Source organism: Catharus ustulatus, chromosome 28 (genome assembly GCF_009819885.2).
Source record: "Catharus ustulatus isolate bCatUst1 chromosome 28, bCatUst1.pri.v2, whole genome shotgun sequence".
NCBI lineage: Eukaryota > Metazoa > Chordata > Aves > Passeriformes > Turdidae > Catharus > Catharus ustulatus.
Window position 1 is genome coordinate 1,256,674 of NC_046248.1, and position 24,419 is coordinate 1,281,092.

At 50.9% G+C, this 24,419-nt stretch overlaps 2 protein-coding genes across 13 annotated transcripts; both read right to left on the reverse strand.

Moving 5' to 3' along the window:
• Window positions 1–3,133: 3,133 nt before the first annotated feature.
• Window positions 3,134–19,354, reverse strand: DCPS (decapping enzyme, scavenger). Its single transcript, XM_033081692.2, has 6 exons — window positions 19,091–19,354; window positions 17,456–17,624; window positions 10,050–10,195; window positions 7,476–7,589; window positions 4,171–4,281; window positions 3,134–3,515 (listed from the first exon to the last, which is right to left on the reverse strand). The coding sequence occupies exons 1-6, from the start codon at window positions 19,256–19,258 to the stop codon at window positions 3,249–3,251; spliced, it is 975 nt and encodes a 324-aa protein (XP_032937583.1). The 5' UTR covers window positions 19,259–19,354; the 3' UTR covers window positions 3,134–3,248.
• Window positions 19,355–19,411: 57 nt separating this feature from the next.
• On the reverse strand, window positions 19,412–24,414 carry LOC117008111 (TIR domain containing adaptor protein). Of its 12 annotated transcripts, none has more exons than XM_033081702.1 (7): window positions 24,332–24,414; window positions 23,806–23,883; window positions 21,611–21,694; window positions 21,052–21,152; window positions 20,822–20,876; window positions 19,986–20,585; window positions 19,412–19,846 (listed from the first exon to the last, which is right to left on the reverse strand). In XM_033081702.1, exons 5-7 carry the CDS (start codon window positions 20,826–20,828, stop codon window positions 19,803–19,805), a joined length of 651 nt encoding a protein of 216 aa, XP_032937593.1. In that variant the 5' UTR covers window positions 20,829–20,876; window positions 21,052–21,152; window positions 21,611–21,694; window positions 23,806–23,883; window positions 24,332–24,414; the 3' UTR covers window positions 19,412–19,802. The 12 variants fall into 12 exon arrangements, with proteins under 12 accessions (XP_032937593.1, XP_032937594.1, XP_032937592.1 ...); XM_033081703.1 differs by having other exon boundaries at window positions 21,611–21,740; XM_033081701.1 differs by having other exon boundaries at window positions 21,611–21,750.
• Window positions 24,415–24,419: the final 5 nt, after the last annotated feature.

The following is a 24,419-nucleotide window of genomic DNA, read 5'->3' on the forward strand; positions in this document are numbered from 1 at the left end:
AATTAACAGTCAATTTTTTACTTTTTTTATTCCCCTCAAAACTTTTTTTTAAAATTTCTGCAGCCTCAAACTCATCCCTCCCTCCTGGGGTGAGTTTTGCCAAACTCTGAGACAACACGTCCAGTGTCAATATAAATTGATAAAATACCTGTCGAGCTGACACATCTGATTTGTCAAGGGGAGCTACATCAATATTTGAAGAGAATTCCTCATCCCCCTTAGGCTGGGGTTTCCTTGCTGTTAACAAGTGGGGCAGAGTTTTACCCGTGGTGACAGACAAACTCGCTGTAATTAGGTTTTAATTGCCATGGGCTTGTAGACAATCTGGGATAATTAGTGGGGCCACAGCTCGGCAGGGATTTGCTTGAAGGATATTTTGACCCTTCAGTCTCATGGGTTCCACTGCTTGGTTTATTGCATCTGAAAATAATAAACGGCATTCAATGAAGCTCCAGCAATAATAATGCATCCCAAATGTGTATTTTTGCTGTGCCCCTAAGACAGAATATTGAAAGAGACTGCAAAGCTTCACTTCCCAGGATCTCCTCAGTCCCCAGCAGCTGTGTCCTGCTGGTCATGGTGGATGGGCTCGTTTTGGGGTGATGGTCTCCATCCCCAGCAACCCCTCCTGGCCCAGAGCAACACCAACAGGACTGGGAGCAGAATAAAAGCCCTTGCAGAGATGCAAATCCAGGCTCAGGGATTGCCCAGACCTCTGTGCTGAGAGGTAGATAAAACATCACCAAGGTTAGGGGAAGTAATGGTGATCCCATAGCAAGTGTTGGACACCAGCAGTGTCCAACCCACAGGAGTCTCAGGACACCTGTACACATCCATGGAGCAGTCACAAGGTACCTGTGCTGCCTTGAGTGCACTCACAAACCAGCCACGAGCTTCTTGTGGCTACCACAGCCTCAGTAGACAACAGGGGTTTAAAGCCCACCCCAAAGAGGTTTAAATTCCCAGAAAATGGGAATGAATCTGCTGCCGTAGCAGTGCCAGGAGCCTTAGTTAGTCACTGTTAATGGCTACACCCTGCCCTAATATTTAATTTACAAGGGATAAACTGCCACTTGGATTAATTCAGGGTGATGAGTGCTGAGTAATGCGGACAAGAAAAGAAAAAATTCTGGCTGTTTGAGAAGTGAATTTTTGGCGAGCTCTGCCGTCACCCTTTGGAACTCACACCAACAGAAGGGTTTGGGGAACGGCAGCAGTGCAGGACAGGACTGGTGTCCTGCCCCACCAGGGCACAGGCAGAGGCAGTGCCATCCATCACACCAGAGCCAAAATGCTCCCACCCAGAAGGGGGGATGAGGCCAAAGCAGGAGCCAGGCGAGCAGGATCTATTCAGAAGGGAGGAAGGCGATGCCCTCATCCAGGCTCACAGCATCTGCTCCAGAGGGACAAGAATGTGGCAATTCATGCCCAGCACAAGCCTGCTTTGTCCTGGATCTCCTCAGGCTCACCCTTCCTCAAGCCACAGCCTGGGAATTGCATCTGGCTTTGAAGGCCCAGCCCCAGGAGCTCAGTTCATCTTTTGAAGGCTCCAGATCCAGCAGAATGCTTCCCTCAACCCCATCTTTTGAGGACAGGCTCCATGCACGCCCCTGCTCTCCAGTGCAGGCTCCCAGGAAAAGGATCCATCCAGTGGGAGCCAGGCAGATGGTCTGTGGAAGATGTGCTGCTTAGCTGTCTGTCACAGCCCTCTGAGAGTCTATTTTCAAGACTGAGGGTGTTTTTTCAATAGCTGAGGACCAGGGAGCTTTCCTTGGTGGAGATGGGATGGGCTTATGTGTTGTTTAACGATCTGCATTCCTGGGGTGTCTTGGGTGGGGGACATGAAACTGGAATGTTCCCTCACCAAAGAAACCAAGCTCCCCTCTGGCAGAGAAAATACTTCAGTATGGAAGAAAAATTCATCCTTGTCCCTTAGCAATTTAAAACCTAGGGAAGGGGAGAGCCATGGGACAGGCAATCCTGCTGACCATGTCCACATTCTAAAGCTCCCCAAATCGACTGGCTCTGCTCAGGAGGTGGGCAGAGCTGAAGCAAGAGGGAAAGGCTCCTGCAGCAGATCACTGCAGCTTTCTTACTGTGGATTGTACTTCCAGACTCCAAGAATAATTTGGAAAATACCTCTAAGACCATCAACCTAATTGCTCACCCAGGAAATGGGAATTTCTACAGAAAAATAAGGGAAGGTGGCTGCAGCCAGCTGCTCTGTCTCTCCCTGCTGCTAAAAGGCAGGGAGCTGCCTGACCTGAATATTTATAAATGGGATGAGCTGAGCAGAGCCCCAGGGCAGCTCCAACAATGCCACTTTGCCCCAGCCAGCAGCCTGGAAAAAATAAACCACACCTGGGTTTTTCCCCATAAGCAAAAGAACCCCTCTCAGAGCTTAGGGTATGGAAAGGAGCAAAGAACTGGGGTAGCAGCAAGATGATTCCTGCAATTACATCCCTGCTTACTGACCAGAAACCAGAGCCCTTTTTGGCACCAAGAACTCATGAAGTTTTCAGAGGCTGGTGCTCAATGGAGAAGCTGCCAGGGAACCAGTGGCTGGGGGGCTGAGCAAGCTCCCTGCATACACAGAAATTGGGTCTTTCACCACAATGGATCATTGAATCCAACTCCTGGCACTTTCCCATCCTGCCACCACCTTGGCAGAAGGAAGAGCATTATTATTTATTCTGGGGGGACTTTAACCCAAAATCCTTTTGAGGATTAAGCAGCCTCTGTCAGAAAGGGGCTGCCCATGCACAGGAGGCTGTTTCAAACACAGATGACTAAGGAGCAGCAGAGGGGTGATGGCTCTGAGGCTGGGGATCTGACAGCCAGACAGGAAGGGTGAGGACTCGGGTTACTCACTGGAGTTCTTTGGAGCAAGACACCCCTCCCTGCTTGAGGAAAGCTGCAATATCCCTCCCAGGGGTAAATCTGTAGGAAACACATCAAGCTTTCTGAGGATGCCAGGGCTTTTTGGACCTGTTCATCTATGTACTACCCTGTTGAGTTGACAACTGGGGACTGGTGGAAAACATGGGTATACACAACCACTCCCACCCAAACCCCTCTGCTCACTGCATCCCACAGGCGCCCAGTCTGAGGAAGAAATCCAGCACACTCACAGTTTTACTGCAAAACATTCAAAACAATGTTTTAATGGACTTGAACACACAACACAGTTTCCATAGCAAAGGATCATCAACCCCACCTTGTATAAAAACAAAAGCACCTCTGCCTCCTCACACTTTTCCTGCCTCCTGGAATTTCTTAAACAGGGGTTCATCAGCCCGCAGGGGGAAGGTGAGAGCCCGTTTCTGGTAGTACATGGAGTCCATGGCCAGGTTATCAATGACATCAGCCAGGAGATGGGCTCTCTCCACAGAGCTGCCTGGTGCATCATAGCCCAGGGCAGTGAAATGCACGTGCAGGTGCTGGTAGGAGGGCTGGTAGTGCAGGTAGATCCGCAGCTGGGAGCTGGGCACGCCAAAACGCTTCACTATGGCCTCCTGCAGAGGGGAAACAAAGATCAGCTCTGGCAAAACCTCAGATGGATGGCAAAGAGCATCACTGGATGGCAGGAAAGGCATAGAGAAAAGTGAAAGGGAGCTTGGCTTCCTCACTGCAAGCAAAAGGGGTAAGTTTGGAAGGACAGAGCTCTTCCCCACCCTCCTTTTCAGCTTCCACAGGGACAGAGCGAGGGCTCTGGCTGCCCCACTTTTATCTCTCCACGATGGAATGTGCTATCCACCCCTATCACTTTCCCTTTCACCCTTATCACTCCAACTCATTGGAAAAGTAACAGGGATCCGTTACCAGCCAGTGTAATTAAAACTATAAACAGCAACGGCCAACTCCGGCACGCTGCAATTCCCTGACTAATCTCTTAATTAATCTCCCACCTTCCCTAGTGCAATTACTTTCCAAATTCTAACACAGTGAAGGAAAGAGAAACTACTGCACATCCATCTCCCAAACACACCCTGTGGAAAAACACATCAGCCAGTGAGAACAGGCAAGGCATTGGGACAGGGTTGTTAATATGAAGAGTTCATTGCTAATGGAAGGACAGAGCATTCCTACAGCACCTGGATGTGCCATGATCTCAGGAAGGTGCTGATGTCCCTGAGCTCTCCCTGGCCAGGACAGCAGCCTCCCACTCACCTTCCCTTCCTGCAGGACGTTCCTGAGCAGCGGGAGGTGCTCGGCCGTGAGATCCCTCAGGGACTTGATGTCCCGGCGGTGCACCAGGGCAATCAGGTACAGGTCCTCCAGCTGCAGAGACACACCATGGGCATGGAGGGGACACACAAACAGAACATGGAGGCAGCAGTGCTTTGCACCTCACACACCATTCACAGCTTCCCAGGCTGTTATATTGGGATTCTGGTGCCATACAGGGACACTTGTGTTAAAGAGGGACTCTTGTGCCATACAGGGACACTCATGCCACACAGGGATTCTTGTGTTACATGGGGATATTTGTGTTACAAAGGGATTCTTGTGCCATACAGGGATATTTGTGTTACAAAGGGATTCTTGTGCCATACAGGGTTACTTGTCCTCAACACCCACACTCCCAGTATGGGATGTGCTCACCCACAACCCCACTGCACCTCAAAGCATCATTTCTAGAAAAAGCTGGGTTTTGACCAGAAGAGAACAGCCTCAACCCACAAACCCAAAAATACCTTCTCAGCTACAGAGGCAGATGGAGTGACCAGCCCTCTTGTACTGTGAGATTGCACTCAGTGCTGCCCTTCCACCTTCACATCTTCCTGAGCACCTCAAAAACACTTTCTCTGTGGGACTGAGGCTGGAGACCAGGTGCAGGCACCCACCCAGGTATGTGGGGTCACTAAGCCCCTGCCAGCACCCCCCATGCACACCCCACAAGCTTCTAGTGGTCTGATCTGCAGCATGCTCAGATGAGCATTTACAGTGAATCCCAGTGGCTAAAACTGAAACTGAAAATTTTCCCAGTGATAAGCTCTCTACTTTTCCACTGTGCAAACAGCTGGCTACTTTTCAGTCATATCAGTTCTAAAAATAACAACTTTCAAGACCTAATTGGTCACTGTACAAAGCCAGGGCAGTTAAAATATGTCAGTTGAGCAGCTCTCAGACAAACCTTTGGCATTCCTTGAAGCACTCAGCATGTTCAGTGTTTAACATGACAAAGCTGTGGATCATTACACTTTAAAAAAAATAATCCCAGTCTCCTTCAGCTCAGTTAGCAACTTTAAAATATAAACACTGGAAAGCAAAGGGGTTGTGGGTATTTGAGATCCAGATCTCTTCAAGGCTGTGAGAAACCCAATGCAGCTCTCTGGAAATAGATGCTTGTGTCAAAGGATGCTCTCAGCACCTTCACAGGGCTCCTGAAGCACAGAGCTGTTCCTGCACCCAGCCACTACAGCCATGCTCATGATTCCATTTGATTCCCATGCACAGCTCCCAAAAAAAATGGTGTATCAGCTTGTGCTCTTTGGCTCCAGGCTGGCTGATGAGAGGAAAAGCAAACAGCTCTTCTCCTTAGAACAACATCTGCATGTTGCTGTTTGAAACAAATAAGCCTGTTGCTAAAAAGGCCTGGAATGATGTCATGCCAGGCATTGCTTCAGGCAACGCCTCAGGGCTCCTGCAGATTTGAAAGCAACTCAAAAGTTGTGGAAGAAAAAATAAATAAAAAAAAAATTAAAAAGATAGAATTAAAAAAGAGCCCAAGAAACCAATTCAAACCATTATCAAGGTTGGGCAGCAGCACCCAGAAGGCTGAGGCCAGCAGATTCCACAGTGCTAAAGAGAAATTTCCATTAGCCTGAAATAACTGCAGGTGAATTCACAGGATTTGTGGGCCAGGGACTCAGGGAGTGTGAGGCCACACTGCTGAAAGGACTTCTGAGGGAGGGCTTGGAGAGTCCTGCTGGGGGCTGCATCTCACTTCCCTGATTTCATCCAGCAGCCTTGCCTAGCAGCTGGGATGTGGCAGAAGGAACTGGTGTTCCTAGGACACCCCAGGGCTGTCAGGATCAGCTCTGGCTCAGTGCCACCCGCAGCCAAGAAGGAATTTCTTGCCTCAAAGGCAGCCTGGATGCTGTCTCGCCTGCCTGGGAAGGAGATCAGCAGCACAAAAGGCCTGGAGAGCTCCAGGGATGACTGGAGTGCAGACAGCAGCCCAGCAGTTGGGGAGAAGTCCAGAAAATCCTGTCCAGCACTTCAGGAGGCAACAGGAACATGGGGAAACCTCCCCTAAGGATAAATCCTACCACTGAGGCACTCCCTGACCATGCCAGCTGGGAGATGTGGATGCAGCAGGTGTCTAGAGAATGCCAAAGCACAAATTTTAGCCCATCTGATTTTAGCCCAATCCCAATGTGAGTTGCAAAGCTTGGTTGCAGCACACAAGGATTGCCACAGCCACAAAAGGGACAACCTGCTGGATGTTTCAGGATCCCTAAATACAGCCCCACGGGGAGGGCACTGAACACAGCACATCCTACAGGCTGGACACATATTCCCTGTGCTGTAAAATCTCATCAGTGACAAGGTTGTGTCTCTGGTGCCCAGGTGGAAATTCGAGCTTAGTTACCCCATCAGCACCTGACAGGGGATTTTTGGAGTGATGTAAAGGAATTCACAGGGAGCAGACACTACTCTGCAGGGACTCCACAAGACAACTCAGCTCTGCACCACAAACAGCTGCTCCCTGCACAGACACACAGGATGGAGCTGCCCACCAGCAGCCTTCTGTTCCCATTTTTTTTGAATTTTCATTTTCACTTCTAGAGTCTTAATCAAATAGCAACTCTCCCCACATACCCCTGCAGAAGCATATGAGGATCAGAAACACAATGGGAACTTTTTTTGATGCCACCAGCTTCAAGGGACATGTGTGTATTGAGTTTCACCTCTCCAAACTCGAAGCATGAAAGGGAGCTGGAACCCAAGGAATAATTCTCAATTTTGGATTACAGCCTGGTCTTAAAAACCACTTTCACCAAGTGGCCACTCCCACAAGGGGTAAAGCTCATCAGCCAAGAACTATCTGTGGAACACTGTGGAGGAGAGTTAATTGCAGCAACCAAAGGACAACACAGCTGCCTGGTTTGCACCTCAAGTCAAGGCTTGCAAAAACAACAAAAAACAATTAAAAAAATCCAACAAACCCAGACAGGCTGTTCAGCAGAATAAATACACAGGATTCTGGTTTGCACACATCCTGCCAACATTTGGGCTGATACAGACAAGTGAAAGTGAACCTAATAAATACATCTCAGCAGCAGAGAGAACAGCCTGAGTATGCAGCATCCCTAATCAGCTTGTGCTGAAAGGCCCTGGCAACGTCATCACTAATAACAGTGTGCACAGAAACTACTCAGACTCTCTCAGAGTGCTCTTAGTGGTCTGAAAATGGACATTTCCTCTGGATTGCCTTCAGACAAGAAGCATTAGAGGAGCAAACCAACCTGGTTTTGATTCCACTTTAAATCTGGAACCAGAACAAAGCCATTGGAAGGATCTGGGTTTTCATGGACAATTCGATCAGCCTCAGCTTTCTTCTCCAGGATATTATACACCCACTGAAAGAGAAATAGGTGATTTATAAATCAGCAAAGAATAAACACAACATTTCAGGTGCATTTAGCCCAAGCTCATGGATTAGTGCATATTCTCTGTAACTAAAATATATTTTAAAAACCCAATTTTATTTTAAGATGACCAAATAATTTGTAATTGATTAACCATAAAACACTTCATCAACCAATAAACTCCAGAATATTACTTCAGTAAAAATCAGTGGAACTCAGCTCTTGTGGGGCTCAGCACACACCTCTTGCAGCACCATGGGGCTGTTTATATCTTTTTTACCCCCCAAGCTGCAGCAAAAATCTTTACAACTGGGTCTGAGAAGGGAACTTGGCTGATTTTAATCCTTATTCAAAGGGAAAGGAGCAGGGTTGGATGTGCTCTGGCTGCTGGCAGCTCTCTGCAGGAATACGAAAGGCCTGTGTTTTCTTGGGCAATGCATTCTCTTGGCTCCCTGGCTGATTAGAAAACAGCTCACCACTCTTCTTCTTCCATACTTAAGGTTCCAGCTTCCAGCCTGCCTGTAATCCCTGCTCTGGTTATCCCCCCGTGCTCCTCCTGCAAGGCAAAGCACCATTCAGAGCAGAGTTATGGAAATGGAAGACACCAGGGATAAGTGACAGTAAAACCAGAGAAAAGCATCTTTCCTCTCCCTGGCTCCCAGCCTCAGCTCCAGTATCCTTTTCTACACTTGCAAAATGCATGTTATGCTCTAGCTTAAGCACTGGACTGGCAAGAGAGTCCTCAGCCAGGTCCCTGGAAGGTGGTAATACAAGGCAGCAGGAAATTGCTAAAGTTTGGAAGCTGAAAATGTTTGGAAACATTTTCCTCACTAAATATAGGCCTGAAATATTCTGGCTGCTCCAGGTGGGCAGGGAAGGTGCACCCAGTTTCACAAATCCACCAAATGAGCTGGGCTGGCAGTGCTGTGCACACCAGGCACTTTGGGGGAAATCCATCAAGAGTTTAATTCATCTAATCAACACTTAGGAGTGCTGAAAACTGACCTGGACACATCTGGAAGGAAAAAAACATCCATCCCTTGATCTGGGATTTTTTGCTTAAATTGCTATCTTTTCTCCTTAGCATTATCTTAGATTCTTCAAGTGATTCTCAAAAGTACAGCACAAGCTTGCTCTGTTCTGTAACCCCAGGAGGAAAGTTCAGGGGAAAGCTCAGCAGAAAATGGACATTTGCCTTTTGTTGGGGCTTTCATGCCTGCTCTGATCACAAGTGCCAAGCTATCAGTGCCCTAAATAAGTTCACTGATCAGATGAGCTGAATTTTAAACCCAAGGCTGCCTCGTGATGGGCAGGTCCTTGGCTGGCTGCTCCTGCTGCTCCCAGCACAAGCCCAGCAAGTAGAACACATGTCCAGGGACAGGCACCACAATAAAACCATTATCCTGAAAGCATCCACACTTTGTATCCTCCAGCAGGAAACACAGACGCCTCTGTAGTCCCCTGGTATTTCTGTCACCCCTCACATTTCCCCTTCCACTTGGCAAAGCCCGTTGGATAAAGACAAGGAACAGCATTATTAAATCCCAGAGGTCAAGGACTGACTATGCTGAGCATGATTTCTCAGCAGATGCTCCTGATGGTCACCAGGAACATGTTTCCATGTACTGAAACCAGCTCACAAGCATTTGGGGGAAAAGGCAGAGTGAGAGCTCAAGTAATTCCTGAAGGCAGCTGCTACACCAGGGAACATAACAGATTTATGAACAAAAGCACAGAGAAAACATTCCACACAGGCTGTGGCCTGGTGAAACACACACTTGCCTTTCTCCAGCTAATAAATGCTGCAGTTTAAGGCAGCTGGAAAGATGGGGAAGGAGGGAGAGGCATCCAAGGCTCCTGGTTAGTTTTAGGGAGTTATTTCTAATGGAGAGCCTCAGCAGCCCAAGGATTTGGTTTATTCCCCCTTCTGCAAAGGCTGACATGCATTGACCCCTACAGACTTGTATTCCTTTGGTTTCTAAAGGAAAAAGACAGGGAGAGGAACAAGCAAAAAGGATAAAGCCAAGGAAAAAGCTGGGGCTGCCTGGGGCAAGTAGCACACTACAAGTAACAGTTTCACCACATGGAACATGTACTGAGGGGCTGAATGGCAGGAGGAGTGAGCTGTGATGCAGGAATACAAGCACAGTCTGTGCCCTTCCCTTTCATCAACAACCCAGACACTCCTAAGAAGCCCAGTGAACAGCACCAATACCCAGGAAGCCTTGGGAAAGGCAACTTGAAGTTCAGCTCCAAGGCAAATGTTTTTCTGCAAAGATGGAAAAGGATGTCCCAAGCCAACCAAGGCAGAGGGGACAGCACCACAGAGCTGACAATGCCACCAAGGGGGAGATGGAGCAGAACACTCCCAGCTCTCCAGCATGGGCTTCAGAGCAGCCTTCTGACAGCAGTGTTTTACAGTGTCTGCAGGAGAGGGTGTGGTAGCCATACCTGGATGCTGAAGCTCTGGGACTGGATGAAGGGCAGGGTTATGTTCTTGTAATCCTCCCAGGTTTCACGGATGAGGTGCACTTCCTGACGCAGGTATTTCTGGATGTGTTTCTCCGTGGCAGGGTACACCACTGTGGCTTTGATCTCTAGGAACAAACATTTTGACTCAATTACCACCCATGTTGCTTCCTTCAGTCCCCAACAAATCTGGTTTCCCTTCCAAAAAACGCCACACTAAGACTTTTTGAAAAGAGGGTGAGGGAGAATGGACATGGAAAGCAAACAAGTGTTTTAACCTCGTGCACTGCCACTGCTTTTCTGGAGGAAGAAAGAGCCAATGGCACAGGCAGGGCTTGTCTTTCCAGTTCAGGTGGAGGAGTTTGCTGTCTGAGTTTTTCCACACTCGTTCTTTCATGCCTGTTAGCAACATTGGGGCAGAGGTGGGGCTCTCAGGGCAGTGTTTATGTGCAGTCAACAACAAGGACAGAAACACGACCCTGGGGACAGACACATCCTCTTCATACCTAAATCCAAAGCTCACAGGACGCACCCAGCAACTTCATCCAGCCACAAACCCAGATGAGCTCCAAGGAGCAGCTTCTTCCCAGAGCTCAGCCAGAGTGCTTGGCCTCAAGCCCCAAGTACAGGAGGCAAAGAAGTCAAGGGCACAGGGACAGATCCAGAACAAACAATGTGAGCTGATAGGTCAACAGCTCAGGATGAGCCAAGGGAAGAGGGCTGAGTGACCCTCTGCCCACAAAAAGCATTTCATCATTTACCCTGGCAAAAAGAAAACATTTTCTGTTTGCCTCAAGATTAGAACTTTGCTGTGCAATTTCTGTGGCATTAAACAGGATGGAAGTGCTCACCTTGTCAAGCTGGCAGCAGTAAATCCTACCCACAGGGCTAAAACACATGGAAAACATCCATCTTTGGCCAAGGTTGGATGTGCAATACAGAGCCTGCCACAGCTCTGAGGTGCTTCAAGGGCACAGGAGTGTCTCTGCCTTCCCAGCTGATACAGAGCTGCTATAAACCTCAGTGCAGCAAGGAGAAAAGCTCCATGGCAGACCAGAGAGAACCAAGTGGCCAGGGCACTGTGGACACTGCAGTCTGTGCCCAGGGTCTGCCACAGAAAACCATGGCCTGCACACACACCAGGACACCAAAGCTGTGCTTCATGCCTTAAGTATGTATACAGGCTAGCTAGAAACTGAATATAAACACCTATTTGTTCCCAGAGCCAGGATTTAAGATGGTTTGAGTCTTTTTTAGTTTTCTGCTTTCTGTTTTTTTTAAGGTCAGCACTGCACAATCTGAGAGACTCTGCCTTTTCATTCCATGCCAAACCCAGCTTAATGAAATCCACAGGAAAATGCTGGTAACATGAAATATGAAAATGCAAACCACAAGGGCAGTCTGGTCTTATTCCCACCATACACATGTTCAAACAAGGTTGTTTTCCAGGACTCAATTAGCACTTCTAGCAGGATGATGTAATACCAAAGAAAAAGACAGGGCTGTAGCTCTCCTCACTTAAAAAGATCAGAAAAGCACTGGGGAGAAAACAAAAAAGGCAAAAGATAAAATACCACAGCCAGCCTCAGGCTGAAACGATCACAATTTGATTTTAGGCCCCCAAAAAGAGCAAGAACTGCAGCAGAAGCCCCTCAGTGCTGGGTGGTGAAAACTACAGTGCACAGGGGTGCAGGGGACCCATAATGGCTTCCTTGGCACCTCCCCAATTTGAGGGTGGCTGCTCATGGTGGGGAGAGAACTCTGGGTTCTTTAAGTGAGAGATCATAGAACTCCTTAATGTGCAGCTGCAGCTGAGCAGATGTTTGGAAGAGAAGGGAGAGGAAAGGCTGTGGTTCACTTCTGATTATTCCCCTTCTAAAGGTCTCATCAACCCCAAAATGCCCCAGCGATGCTAATTACCATCAATCAGCAGCCAGAGAGGCTGTTTGATACCTGCTCAGAGCCTGACAGTCCTTAGGAGCCACACACAGGATGCAGGAAACATCCACAGCAAGACCAGGCTCGCCCCAAAATCTTTCCAGTGCTGGCCCAGGGCCACGCTGCGGTTTCCAGGCTGCTCCTGGCAGGCTCCAGTGCACCGGAGCAGCACGTAGGCCGTGGGGCACCCAAAACCTGCCCTGGCCTGGAAATGGGGGTAGGGAACTGCTGGACACGTGATGAGGGTTTCTAAGCTGGCTGAAGCACCAGGGATTGTCTCTGCTCACATCTGAGTCACATCAGCCAGCCTGTTCCTGAACGCCAGCCCGGGGCCACCACAGAGCAGCTGTGGTTTATTCTGGAAGGCAGGACTGACCATCAACTAACTGGAGGTTATAAAAAGCCAGGAGGTTTAATTGAAAGAACCTGGATGAGCAGGAGGCAGAGAACAACTGCCCAGGCTGGTCACTCTACAGTGGGAAACACCACAGTGCTGGGAAACTGCCCAGGAGAAAAGGAGACTCAGATTAACCAAGCACCCACTTCTCCCCTCTCCTGCTAAAACCAAGAGAGGAAAACACAACCCAAGAGCAAAGGAAAATCAGAACACCATTTGGGGAACTTAAAGAAAAAAAGGCTGGAGGCAGCTGTTGTCAGGAGGAGAGGATGAAATAAAAGCAGAGAGCTCATGCAGGTAGGAAAGGGCACACTGAGCTCACTAATGATGCCTCATCCCCTCCTTCACCACACTGTCCCCAGGCTCTGCCAAAATCCCCATCCAGCTCAGCACATCAGGGAGGAGAGCCTCAAAGTCTCTTCTCCCACCCCACTGCAGAATTAACACCTACTGCCAGCCTGTTTTGGACAGATTTAACCCTGCCAGGGAGCCAGCAGAAGCACACGTGGCAGGCACAACCTATTTCTCCTTTTGGGCAGGGGTGCTTTTTCTTCTCTTTGCTAGCAAGAAGCAGAGCTTTCATTTACAAACTCCCTAATCAATCTGACCATAAGGTGCAGGAAGGTGCCAAGCTGGGGGAACAACAGGCAGGTCCACATTTGTGCTCTTGCAGGTTTTCTTTTTCATTCCTGCTGCACCCAGCTCTGAGCTGGTTTCCCATCAGGAGGTGGGAATACATCACCTTGGATGCAGCCCTAACAAAATATATAATGCCCTATGTAAATATCTAGTCCCCTACACAACCTCCCCCCTGCATGAACAGTCTGTTTGGTTTTAGGATCACAACTGCACAGGGGTCACACAGGAACACTGGATTCCAGCCCAGCCCCAGCCAGGTACAGCCATGGCTTTGTTCCAAACAGCTGGCATTCTTCAGTGAATGAATTAAAGCTGCAAAGGATAAAGCCTGCAAGAGCTCACAGTTCCCAAGGCCAGCACAAGCCAGGACAAGCCAAGCACGCTGCCAGGGATTCAGCTAAGGCTGCCTGGCCCCTCAGGCTCATGCCAGGAGGACCTGGGGGGCTCAGTGGACTTTAGCTGCAACAGGCACTGCAAAGAAGAAAGCCACAGTTTACCACCCCTGCAAAACACAGAGTAAAGCACAATGATAACCCCCCATCATCCTCCAAACCACCCCACATGCTCCCACAGCTTCAGGCTCCAGCTTTTTATTTAAGTGTAAATGCAAGAAGTTTTCTTGGCTGGGCAAACCCCAGAGGCAGCCAAAGCACAGAAACACAGTGAGAAAAACCAGCCTTCCCACTGCAGCTCCTGCAAGTTTCTCCTGCTCCTCACTGCCTGAAACCAGACTCTTTTTGGGATGTGGACTGCTTCCTGCACAACTGAAAACTTTCCTTCCACACTCTCCCATTTTTCTCACAATTTCTGCACCCCCTGTTGGAGCAATGGAGCCAGAGCTTCTCCTGTTGTGCTTGTTTTAAGATCCTTTTAATAAGCTTCAGGCTGCAGCCAGGGAAGACTCCTTAGAGGACTGATAAGAGCCCTTAAATCACACCAGCACAGCTTTGGAGAAACACAGTCCCACAGCAGCCACGCACAGAGAAGCTGCTTTTTGCCACAAACATCAAGCTCTCCTTGGTAAATGGGTGTGAGGAATAAGATGTTATAAGGGCACGTGTATATTGAGCCATATGACTTTTGCAATCCAGCCTTTGGCAGTAGGAAAATATTTCCCTTTCTGTAAATCAGCCCTTGTTCACCCTGCAGGAGAAATCAAGGCTGGGGGCTCCTCTCACATCTAGGTTTAAAGCTGCCTCTTAAATCAAGGCAACATCCAGAACACAGCCTTAAAATAAGTTGCACATGCCTGCCCTTGGTAGCAGCACAGTCACATAAGCTCTGACACACTGCTCCTCACAAATTCACAAAGGCCCCTCTCCTCACTCCAAGGGTTTGGGTTGCCCTTCACACAAACTCTGACCATTACTGGCTTGTCTGCAAATGTTATTTCCCATTTTAGCCTTGACATGTGCAGTAACATCAAGATGAGCAAGACTTATCTGGTGCCACCTTCACACTGGTGTGCTCCCAGAGCTAAAAATCTCAGAGTGAAACTCATCTTTCACAAGTGAAATGTCTCTTCTGAGGTCAGAGTGGAGTCATTTTCTCAAGTAACATACTTTGACCTCCCTTTCCCTGTGTCCAAACAAACAAGTCATCATGCACAGGGCCTGTGCTGGTTGGTTTGCACAGAGGGAGCAGCACCAAATTTCTTCAACAAAGAGGTGAGGAAAGAATGAAGGAAGTCTCCAAGTCCAGTTGAATGAAGAGCCCCATGTACCTGATACCACAGAGGCAGCATTGAGAAACATGCTCTGGAGGCAGCTCCTCACAGCATGAGTGTGAGTCATCCACAGTCATCACTTCCTCTGTCCAAGGTTTGTCTTACCTCAGAAAGCAAGAGGCTGAGTGTGGCACAGGTCACCTGCCCAGGGTGCTGGGAAACCCCCCAGGTTAATTGCTTCATCACACAACACAGGACTGTTCCATGAAACAATGCCAAAGTCTGGCCTATTCTACAAAATATTTTATTGTATCTTGCACCCAAGCATTAAGTTGCAAGGATTAGGAGATAAAACCCTGCAACTAACCCTGCACCTAAGGAGCTGACAGACCCTGTGCAAAGGCTCCCTGGATCTCCACATCAGCTCTCAACATCCCAGGTCAGTCAAACCCTGACTGCAGCTTTACAGACAATTCCTCCTGTTCATGTTTTTAAGCTGAATTCCTCATGTCAACTACATCCTGGGGCTGTGACTCAGTTCCAAAAGGTCACTTCCTTCCCCTCCTGACACACAGGGCTGTTTTCCTGGTGCCAGCCCAGAAATGTGTACACATCACACAATGTGCCCACCAAACAGCTGATTGCTGCTAATTGATTCAGAAGAAAAAGACTCTTTGCTCTCTACTCTGACTCAGGGAGCCTGGACAGCAGCTCCAGGGTCTACAGCCCCCTCCTGACCTCCTGCTTTGGGGCTCCTCAGTATCCAGAGTGAGCTGAGGGGTGGGAAGTAAGGATGCACCACTGGGTAATATTTCTGCAAAAACTTACCTTTTAAAGACAGACTTAAAAGTCATTAAAAAGATAAAGCTTGGCAGAAGAAAGCCAAAGGGTTCTTCCCCATTCAAACATGCAGGAGGGGTTTCACTCCTGACATAAGCCTTAAACAAAATAAGGAATTGTGTTATCAGAGCAATGTGCAGTTACACAGTGCTGCAGCAAGGTGCTGTAAGGAAAGCAAAGGCCAGCACGGCTGGCAGGGCTGAGCTGGAGGCAGCCCAGGGGATTTCAGTCTTGCAATGCCACCTCGTGGGAATCACTGCAACTCCTGCCGGGCTGGAATACAGCAGGCACCGAGCAGGAGCTTTCCCAGCTAAGAAAGAGGAGCTTTAACATCTTCCAACAACACCCGTAGTGTTACGATGTTTTCCTCAGACTGAAGCTCACTGTAACAACAAAATCTCTAATTTTGAGTCCTTCACAGGAGAAAAGGAGTTTTGCACAACTCAAGCTGACAAATCCAGACAGGTCTCCCTCCCATGGGAGCAGAGCTCAAACAAGAGCATTTTTGGAAAAGCACATCACAAACATCCTGAAATTTAACTTGGCCTTGCAACAACATCTTAATTAAGGCACTTGGGTTAATTTTGACTGTTAAACCTGTTTGGCCATTACTGTGTTTATGAAAGTATTGATATGAAATTTTATCACTGCACTTCCAGAATTCAAATATATACTAATATTCACATAGAATTAGCTGTGGAAGGTGATTCTGCTCTGCTCAGGTGAGCCCCCACCTGCAAGCTGCCTCCAGGTCCTTAGCACAGGAGCCACTGGAGTGAGTCCAGAAGAGGCCATAGAGATGCTCTGAGGATTGGAGTAGCTCTGCTCTGGAACAGGCAGAGCTCAGAGCCTCTTCCAGGGCCTAAAGGGGCTCCAAGAGAGCTGGAGAGGGACTGTGGACAAGGGCCTGAAGGGACAGGACACAGGGAATGGTTTCAAAGTGCCACAGGACAGAGTTAGATGAGATATTGGGAAGAAATTCTTTGCTGTGAGAGTGAGGAGGCTCTGGCACAGAGTTTCCAGAGCAGCTGTGGCTGCCCCATCCCTGGTAGTGTTCAAGGCCAGGTTGGATGGGGCTTGGAGCACCCTGGGATAGTGGAAGGTGCCCCTGCCCATGGCAGAGGGCTGGAGCAAGACAAACTTTAAGGTCCCTTCCAACCCAAAAAAGTCTGGGATTCTGTGATTTAACTGAAGTGCCCAAAGACCAGCACCACCACTGCAGGACACCTTCCTACTGGGACCAGAGGCCCCTATGCAGGGCAAGGGCTTCCACTGCAGCTTCCCAACCTGCTCATCTGCCCTTGTCACACTTGGTTATCAACAGTTTTACAACACAGATGTGTTAAATCAGCAGGGGGATGCCCCCAGCACTTAAATCCTCCCCCAAATACAAGCTGCCTGTCCTCACTAGGTGACAAAAAAGCCCACAAAATGCCACCATGGGATGAGAAGCAGCTGCATGTGCCCTGCAGACTGTTTCAAGAGAAACATTCTGGAAGGAGACAACTGTCACCCAAGTAAGAGCACTAAGAGCACTGACAATCACCCACGGAGAGCCCTCACAGCCAGAGCCTTTCTGCACCTTCACATACAAGGTCATCAAACAATGGTCATTCAGAGCCCCATCAGCTGAGCCATGTGTCCAAGGCACGGCAAAAAGGGGATGAAACAGAGTAGCATTCAAAGCCTTGGGATAAGATGTTGCCTTCAGTGTGGCAACAACACACTGACCTCTCCACCTGGGCCAGGTGTGCTGCTGTCACCAAACCACAACTGGGGTAGCACCACCAGGTCCAGCAGTGGCACTTGCCCACCTCACTGCATCCTCCCCTCTGGGATGGGCAGGAACCATATCCTGGCATCCCAGCTGCCCTCCCTGGATCCCTGAGCAGGGCTGAGGGCACTCACCACTCAGTTCTGGGGGAGGGCTCAGGTAGAAGGTGCAGTAAATGTCATTGTGCATCTGCAGCTCTGCGTTCATGGGCTTCTTCAGCAGGTCTGGGATCTTCTCCTCCTGGAAAGGAGTCTTTTCCAGGATGACTACAGCATCTGTGCCCTCTCCAGAGAGGCCAATCCTCTGGAACATGAATGGATAAAGTCATCAGCAAACACAGATCCAGCACTGGGTGGACAGTCTGAGGTCAGGGATCACAGCAGACATCTCACAGCCCCCACAGTCCTCATGCCCAAACCCCCTTGCAGGCCAGACATACACCCAAAAATAAACAACATATTTGCTTGGAAGCACAGCAAGCTCTCCACCAGGGAACACAAGTGGTTTTTTGGAGGAGCAGGGGAAGTGGGCAATGACTCAGCCCATCTGCACCTCCCCAGATGCTCCCAGGTTTCCTGTTGACCCACAGCACCAATTTCATCTCTGACACTCCCCAGGAAGAGGGCAAAGGCAGGCCTGGGGATTTGCATCATAGTCAGGGAGCAAGTTCTGGGGCAGGGGGCACTTACTGCTGCCCTGCTCCAAGGAACCACAGCCACTGATCCAGGAGACTCAGCATGCTGGTTTTGGGAGGTGCCAGAACATCTCCAGCATCACTCCTGTCTGTACAGGAGCCAGGTGAGGCCTCCCCACTCATCTGGGGCTCTCATCCTGTCACCTTGAGAAGGAAGATGTGGGCTAGTGCCTTTACAAACAATTTGATGGATGTTAGTGTCTCTGAAATGGGTCTGAATGTCCCTATCGACTTTGGGCAGTTTGGATCCTGAAAAGGACATGGGTCTGCACAAGCCTGAGCTTCTGAACTTCGGGGAGAAATGCCATGTTTAAGGGGAGATATGGGGTAGGAGGTTTGGGAAGGTTGAACCTCAGCAATGGGGAAAGGAAGATGGCAACACGCGGCAGGGAGTTTGGGATAAAAGGGAGGCTGTGCCCTCCAAAACCTCGAAAGAGAAACCCCCGTGGGTGTATACCCCCTGGGGGACTCTCTCCCTTTATTCGAATAAAGTTGAAGGATTCCTCTATGTCCTTTCAAACATCAGCTTCTGGCGTCTGTGGATTTTCCTGGCACGGTCACTGTGCTCAGCTCGGTTCCTGCAGCAATGCACTGCCCCGAGACCAAGAACTTCCCTGTCCTCATCTCCTGCTTGGATGCAAACCTCCAGGAGACAGGGCCAAGGCAGCTTCACGGCTCCCTCGCCAAGCAGACAACCTCAAGAATTATTACAAAACTTTCCTGTGATAAATGTACTATTTACAATCCCAGAACCAGCACGCTGCTCGCAATCCAGTGCCACTTTTACCTACCAAGCATCAACAACCTGCTAGAATCCAAAAGCACCGAGTTATACCAACAAAAAAGAGGGTTGCACCAAGCTCTCCTCGGCCGCCAGCTCAGCCTGGTTTGGGCAGGGCCAGGCTGGAGCAGCGGGCCGGGACCAGGCTGGGCCGGGACGCGCGGCCACGGCCCGGGCATGGCGGCGAGCGGGGCCGGGGGCGGGGCCTGCCCGCAGCGCGCGCAGGGGGCGGGGCCTGCCCGGAGCGGGAAAAGCGGCGGCGGGCGCAAACAGCCTCCCCCCACTCCCCGGTACCTCCGCGTGCAGGAACACGATCTTGTCCCGCGCCGACTCCCGCAGGATGCGCCGCACTCGCAAGTCCGACAGCGTGAAAGCTGCGGCGGCGCCCTGAGTGACGGCCCCGCCATTTTTCGCCTCCTCCTCCTCCTCCCGCTTCCTCTTCGGCTGCGGGCCCTCCGCCATGGCTCCAGCCCGCCCCCGCACTGCGCACGCGCGGCGCCTCAGGGAGCGCTGGGGAAGCGCGCCCCCTGGCGGCTCGGAGGTCCTGCACCCCCGCGGCTCCTCCTCCCACAAACGCCCGAAGCGGGGATTGAGACAAAAATACGGGAAACCACCAAAACTTAAAACTTCTGCATTTTCGTAGTCTCAACGATTCCGTGCGAAGTCACTGCCTGCCTCATCTTGTCTTGCCCACAGCCCAGCAGGGGCCTTGTCAGCTTAGTAGAGATTCCGGAGCCCTCAGGACAGCAAATGGCAGCACAGTAAAGAGCTCTTGTGACCCTGAGAACCACCCGATGTCAGAGCTTAGTGTTTGTGTGATGTCCCTGTCCCGCTGAGGAAATTTTGGCCACTGGGACGTGGTGGGCTGTGGTCTGCTGTCCCTCATGGATGTGGGGAACTCTCCATCCTTGTCTCAGCAGCTCAGGTTTGACCTCAAGGTCCAACGGGACATCCAACAGCAACAGCTCCACAATGCCCATGGGGATGCGTCTGCCTGCTCCCAGCACTACTCTGTCCCTTTTCTGGAGCTCCGGCACAGTTCCTGGAGGTCTGCAGAGACAGCAGATCAGCTCCATTAGCAAACAATTACTTTAAAAATCAACTCTAAATAAATATATGGAATCTGGTCCTTCCCATGGTCCTCACCCCAATGGACTGACATTTTATCAGCATCCCACAGGATACTCACAGCGTACAACAGTGTCTCTGATCTGCCTGAAGCTTTTCTCCTTCAGCGCCATGTAGATGTAGTAGATGTTCCACAGCTCCCTGGGATAATCCTTGCGATCCACGTCCTTCAGCACTGGGATGGTGCGCCCATTGGCCATGGGAGCCTCAGCCAAGGCCTGGTGCATCTGGTACCTGCACCAGGGGTCCTGCAGGAAGCCGGGGGTTATGAGCATGACCCAGCAGTGGCTGTTCCGCACGGCGTCACACAGCTCTGTCACCACCGCGTTTCCCGCCACCGCGTCCCGCAGCTGCAGGAAGCACCGGAAGCTCTCTGGCTGGCCCTCCAGGTAGGACACTAGCTCCTCCACCAGCTCCATGTCCCCCTCACTGTGGCAGATGCACACATCATAGCTCTTGTCCCACCGGGGGCTGTCAGAGGCGCTGATGTCCACTGCTGACACAGGCGACAAGGAGCTGGAGGTCAAGCTTGTGCCAGGAGAAGAGCTGGAGCTCTTGGCAGAGGAGGAGGAGGAAGAAGGTGAGGATGAAGCAGAGTGGCTGGACTTGAGGCTTTCCACTGAGCTCGGCTTTGGCTTGTGCAGAAGCCGCCTAAACCAACCTGCAGAGTGAAGGCACAGTGAGTTTTGGGGGACTCAGCACCATTCAATCTACAGGGTGCTCCCAGACAGAAAGGAGTGGGTGGGATCTCACCTTGACCCCCAAAACCATCCTAGTCCCCAAAACCTGAGCTGCCACCAACATCTGAATGCTGTGGCATGGTGAAGAGCAGCCCATGGGCACCCTGGTGTTCTGTTGGGGAGGGGACAGAGCCAGAAGGTTTATTCCCAGACTCACCAGCCATAATGGGCAGCACACTGCTCAGCCACCAACTGCCAGTGGGACACCTCTCCTGAGAGCAGAAAAGAGGGATAAAAAACTGAGAGCAAGAACTGCTTCATGGCAGGCCTCAGCCCAGTCTGTTCCAGGGATCTGCACCTCTGGGGTGCTCTCTTACAGCCCCCAAATCACCCCCAGCAGGGTTTTCCACATTTGCCTCCCCAAAAATGCTGGGAAGGAAGACTTACCTATTACTGGCTCTCTCCACTGGAGACACACACCTGCAGCAAGCAAGGCCAAGTGATAATAGGGAGGAGAAGCCCTCATTCCCATCAGTGGGGAAAGGATCCTGTGGAGGGGAGAAGTGGGAGTCAGCTGGGATCACCAGGGATGGACTGGGTGCTTGCAAACCAAAGGCAATGTAGGTGATGCCCAGCTCTGTGCATCCTTGGTGCTGCCTGTTCCCTCCAGGGAACACCATCCCATGCCTTGGCATCATGTTCCCAGCATGGTTTAGGGAGCCCAGACACTCCCTGCAGACACCCAGGAGCAGCAACACAGGAAATAGTTTCTGTTTTCCACTGCTGACATCATGCCTCTGATATGAAACACCCCAAGTCATGCTGAAGCCTTTCCCCTACTACAAAAATGGCACATGACTGCAGGAAACGCCAGCAAAACCCCAGCACACCTACGGAAACCACAGTGCCCAAGTGTCACCTCCTAGTGACAGCCAGAAGCTCAAGTGTGACTGGAGCAATGAGCATGGACAGTGAGCAGTGGGGGGAAAGTTGGAGGGATGCTTACCTGGAATGCAGGAGTCCAGCACCAGAGCAGGGAAAGGGATACATCAGCCCCTGGGTTTGGCAAAGAAAGATCTTCTGGGATTAGCTGGGTGGGAAAGCACAGGTAGAACGCAGCATGTTCACTCTGCAGTCTAATGGGACCTGTGGTGAATGACGAGGCTGATCCATCCTCACAGCTTCCACATCCAGGAGCAGTTCCCAGTGAAGCTGCCCTGGGGTGGAAATGAGGGCAGGGGCACCCACCGAGGAGCTCCCCAAACACCCACGTGCCCCAGCTCCAGCCTCTGCTGGGGAATGTGAAAGCACAGCAGGGTAAATGGGCCGGGACTGCCGGGAGGGGAAGCCAAGCCCTCCCAAGGGTGTCCCTCCCACATCACCACATGCCGTCACTGCCTGCGTATCAGAGTGCCCAGCCCTCACCAGCACCCAGACCTGTTTTCATCCTCATTTCCAGTCTAAATGACACATCCATGTTTGCCACTCATGCTTATTTTACAAGTTAAATTTACCAAACAAGTCATTTTTCCACCCCAAAATCCCCCCCTGTATTTGTCCTTTCCCAGGTCTTGTTCCCCTGGTGCTGCTGGTGGTGGCCAATGACTGACACTGCCTTCATCTCCTCATCATCCTCAACTCCTCCAATGCCTGGCAGGTCCTCCACAACACCATGTGAGAGATGGGCTCCAGTTAGTCTGGTTCCATTCCCCAGGAATCTGGGAGGTCTCCAGGGCCTGCAGGCCCATCCAGCTCTCTGACAAGCTGCTCCTGACACAGGAGATTTCCCCAGCTCTCCCCTGCCTGCCTAGAGGACAATGCCAGGACCTCTAGCGTGGACACTAAACCATCCCCCTGCTGCTGCAGTGTCACCATGGCCAAGTTGGTGGCCAGCACAGTGTGGAGGTGACCCAGGAAGTGTCCCACACCCCCTGTGACACCAGAAGGTAGGGGCCCAGGGTCCAGTCCCAGTGCTGAATGGGTTCTTCCCTCTCCCATCTGTCTCCTCATCCTGAATAACAGCAAAACACAACCCTGGTGGCACCCTCCCCCACTTGCCTGAAAGTTAACTGGGACAACACCCCCATGTCTACATGCCTGAAGGGAGATATTTCTCTCAGGGAAAAGTCCCATGTCCTCTGACCCCCAAAAACGTCCCCCCCACTGCATTTAGCCTCAACACTCCATGCTAAGGCCAGTCAAGACACCCCTTCATCAATGCCACCATGACCCAGCTGTGCCCTAGGGCTGAATTCAACTCCTTGCTCAGCACACTGCTGTTTGCTTCCACCTCCCCAGGGACCTTTGAGTCTCTTGGAAAGGAGAGCTGAAGGTCAGGAGATCCCCCAACATCCACCAGCACCTATCAGGCTTTGGGGAACCCCATGCCCACACAGCCACTGTGCCCCAGAGGTCTTTGAAGAGCTCCTGTTGGACACTGAGCACACCTCCACCTGGCTGTGGCTTCCACACGTGTTGCACCACCTTCAGTAAAACAACAGACCAGAGCACAGTAGCACAAAACACAAATCCATTTCAAATGGGGGCGGGGCTGATGGCTTTGCCCCCTTGACATAAGGGCCTTCTCATCCTCAAGGATTTCCATCTGTGAGCCCTGGGAAGAATTTTGGGGGTACAGCAGCAGGCAGGATCTTCCTGCAAGGCCCCCAGCCCCTCTTCAAACACGGTGCTGAGAGCCAGAGGAACCTGGGCAGCCTGTGCCCAAAAAATGCAATGGATTCAAGAGACACTGGGCTCTGCCCCATATTCCCCCACCATCTCAGCTGCCTTTCTCTCCACCAAGCAGGGAACACCAGCTGGCCCCTTGGTGGCCAAATCTCAAAGGAAAAAGCCCAAGGCTGAGTGGTGCTAAGCCCCACATGCACCCACAGACTATCACCAGTCATGGGCCCAGCACTCATCCCACTGGGACACATTTTACCTTAGTCCCTACCCCAGCACTGCTGCCACCACCCCAAAAATCAACTCCCCACCCAAGGAGAGGACCCAGAGGGAGGTGAGTCACCTGCCTGTGTGAGTCACCCCACCTGGAAACCCCAGAGAGGGAACCTGAGCAAGGGTGAACCCACAAACCCTAAACCCCAAGAAGCAGCACCCTCTGAATCCACCTCCACCCTACCTCAGCAATAATATAATAATTATTAAAGGAATGGTTAAGTAGGCACAACTGTATTGACCCACCACAAGCACCACGCTGAAATCCCTGCAGCAGGAGTTTGAGGCTGGTCGTCACCAGGAGCCTGGGGTTTACAGGAGTGCCTGTTGAATTATGAAATTATGAAGACCAGATGCTGCAAGGCAGGTTCAAACAAAGGTGGCTCTGTGAAAAAATAAGGCTAATTTTGTCCCTAAAAACACCATGAACGTTTCATTTACAGCACCAGTACAAAGCAGTGCGTAGACACCCGGAAAACACAGAATAGTCTTCTTCCTGGAAAACTCTAAGCACACCCCAATTCCACCACACAGATGCTTAAAGGCATCATAGCAGCCGTCCAGGCCCAGGCACCGCATGTACCTCAAAGGGCTGGAGACGCGGTCGCACAAACACGAACCCAGGCAGCGGCAGCCGGCGGAGGAGAGGCCCCTGAGGGACAGAGGGACACCGCCAGGCCCGGCGCAGCCCTAGCCTGGACAGACAGACCCGCTCGGTGCCGCCTCCCGGCCCAGACAGACAGAAAGACGCGCTCAGCACCGCCTGCCGTACCGGAAAGCCAGACCCGCTCAGCACCGTCTCCCACCCCGCCACTGCGCCGCGCATGCGCCAGCACCTCCTACAGCTCCGCAAAGTGCCG

Bases quoted from the DNA above. Each gene is read 5' to 3' on its own strand.
- DCPS (XM_033081692.2), bottom strand. From the start codon at position 19,258: ATGGCGGAGGGCCCGCAGCCGAAGAGGAAGCGGGAGGAGGAGGAGGAG. The intron at 17,625-19,090 runs GTACCGGGGAGT...TTCATGTTCCAG, and splicing joins TCGTGTTCCTGCACGCGGAG to AGGATTGGCCTCTCTGGAGA. The intron at 7,590-10,049 runs GTATGGCTACCA...TTTCTCTTTCAG, and splicing joins CCCAGAGCTTCAGCATCCAG to TGGGTGTATAATATCCTGGA.
- LOC117008111 (XM_033081702.1), bottom strand. The intron at 19,847-19,985 runs GTGAGTATCCTG...CTGTCTCTGCAG, and splicing joins CAGAGACACTGTTGTACGCT to ACCTCCAGGAACTGTGCCGG.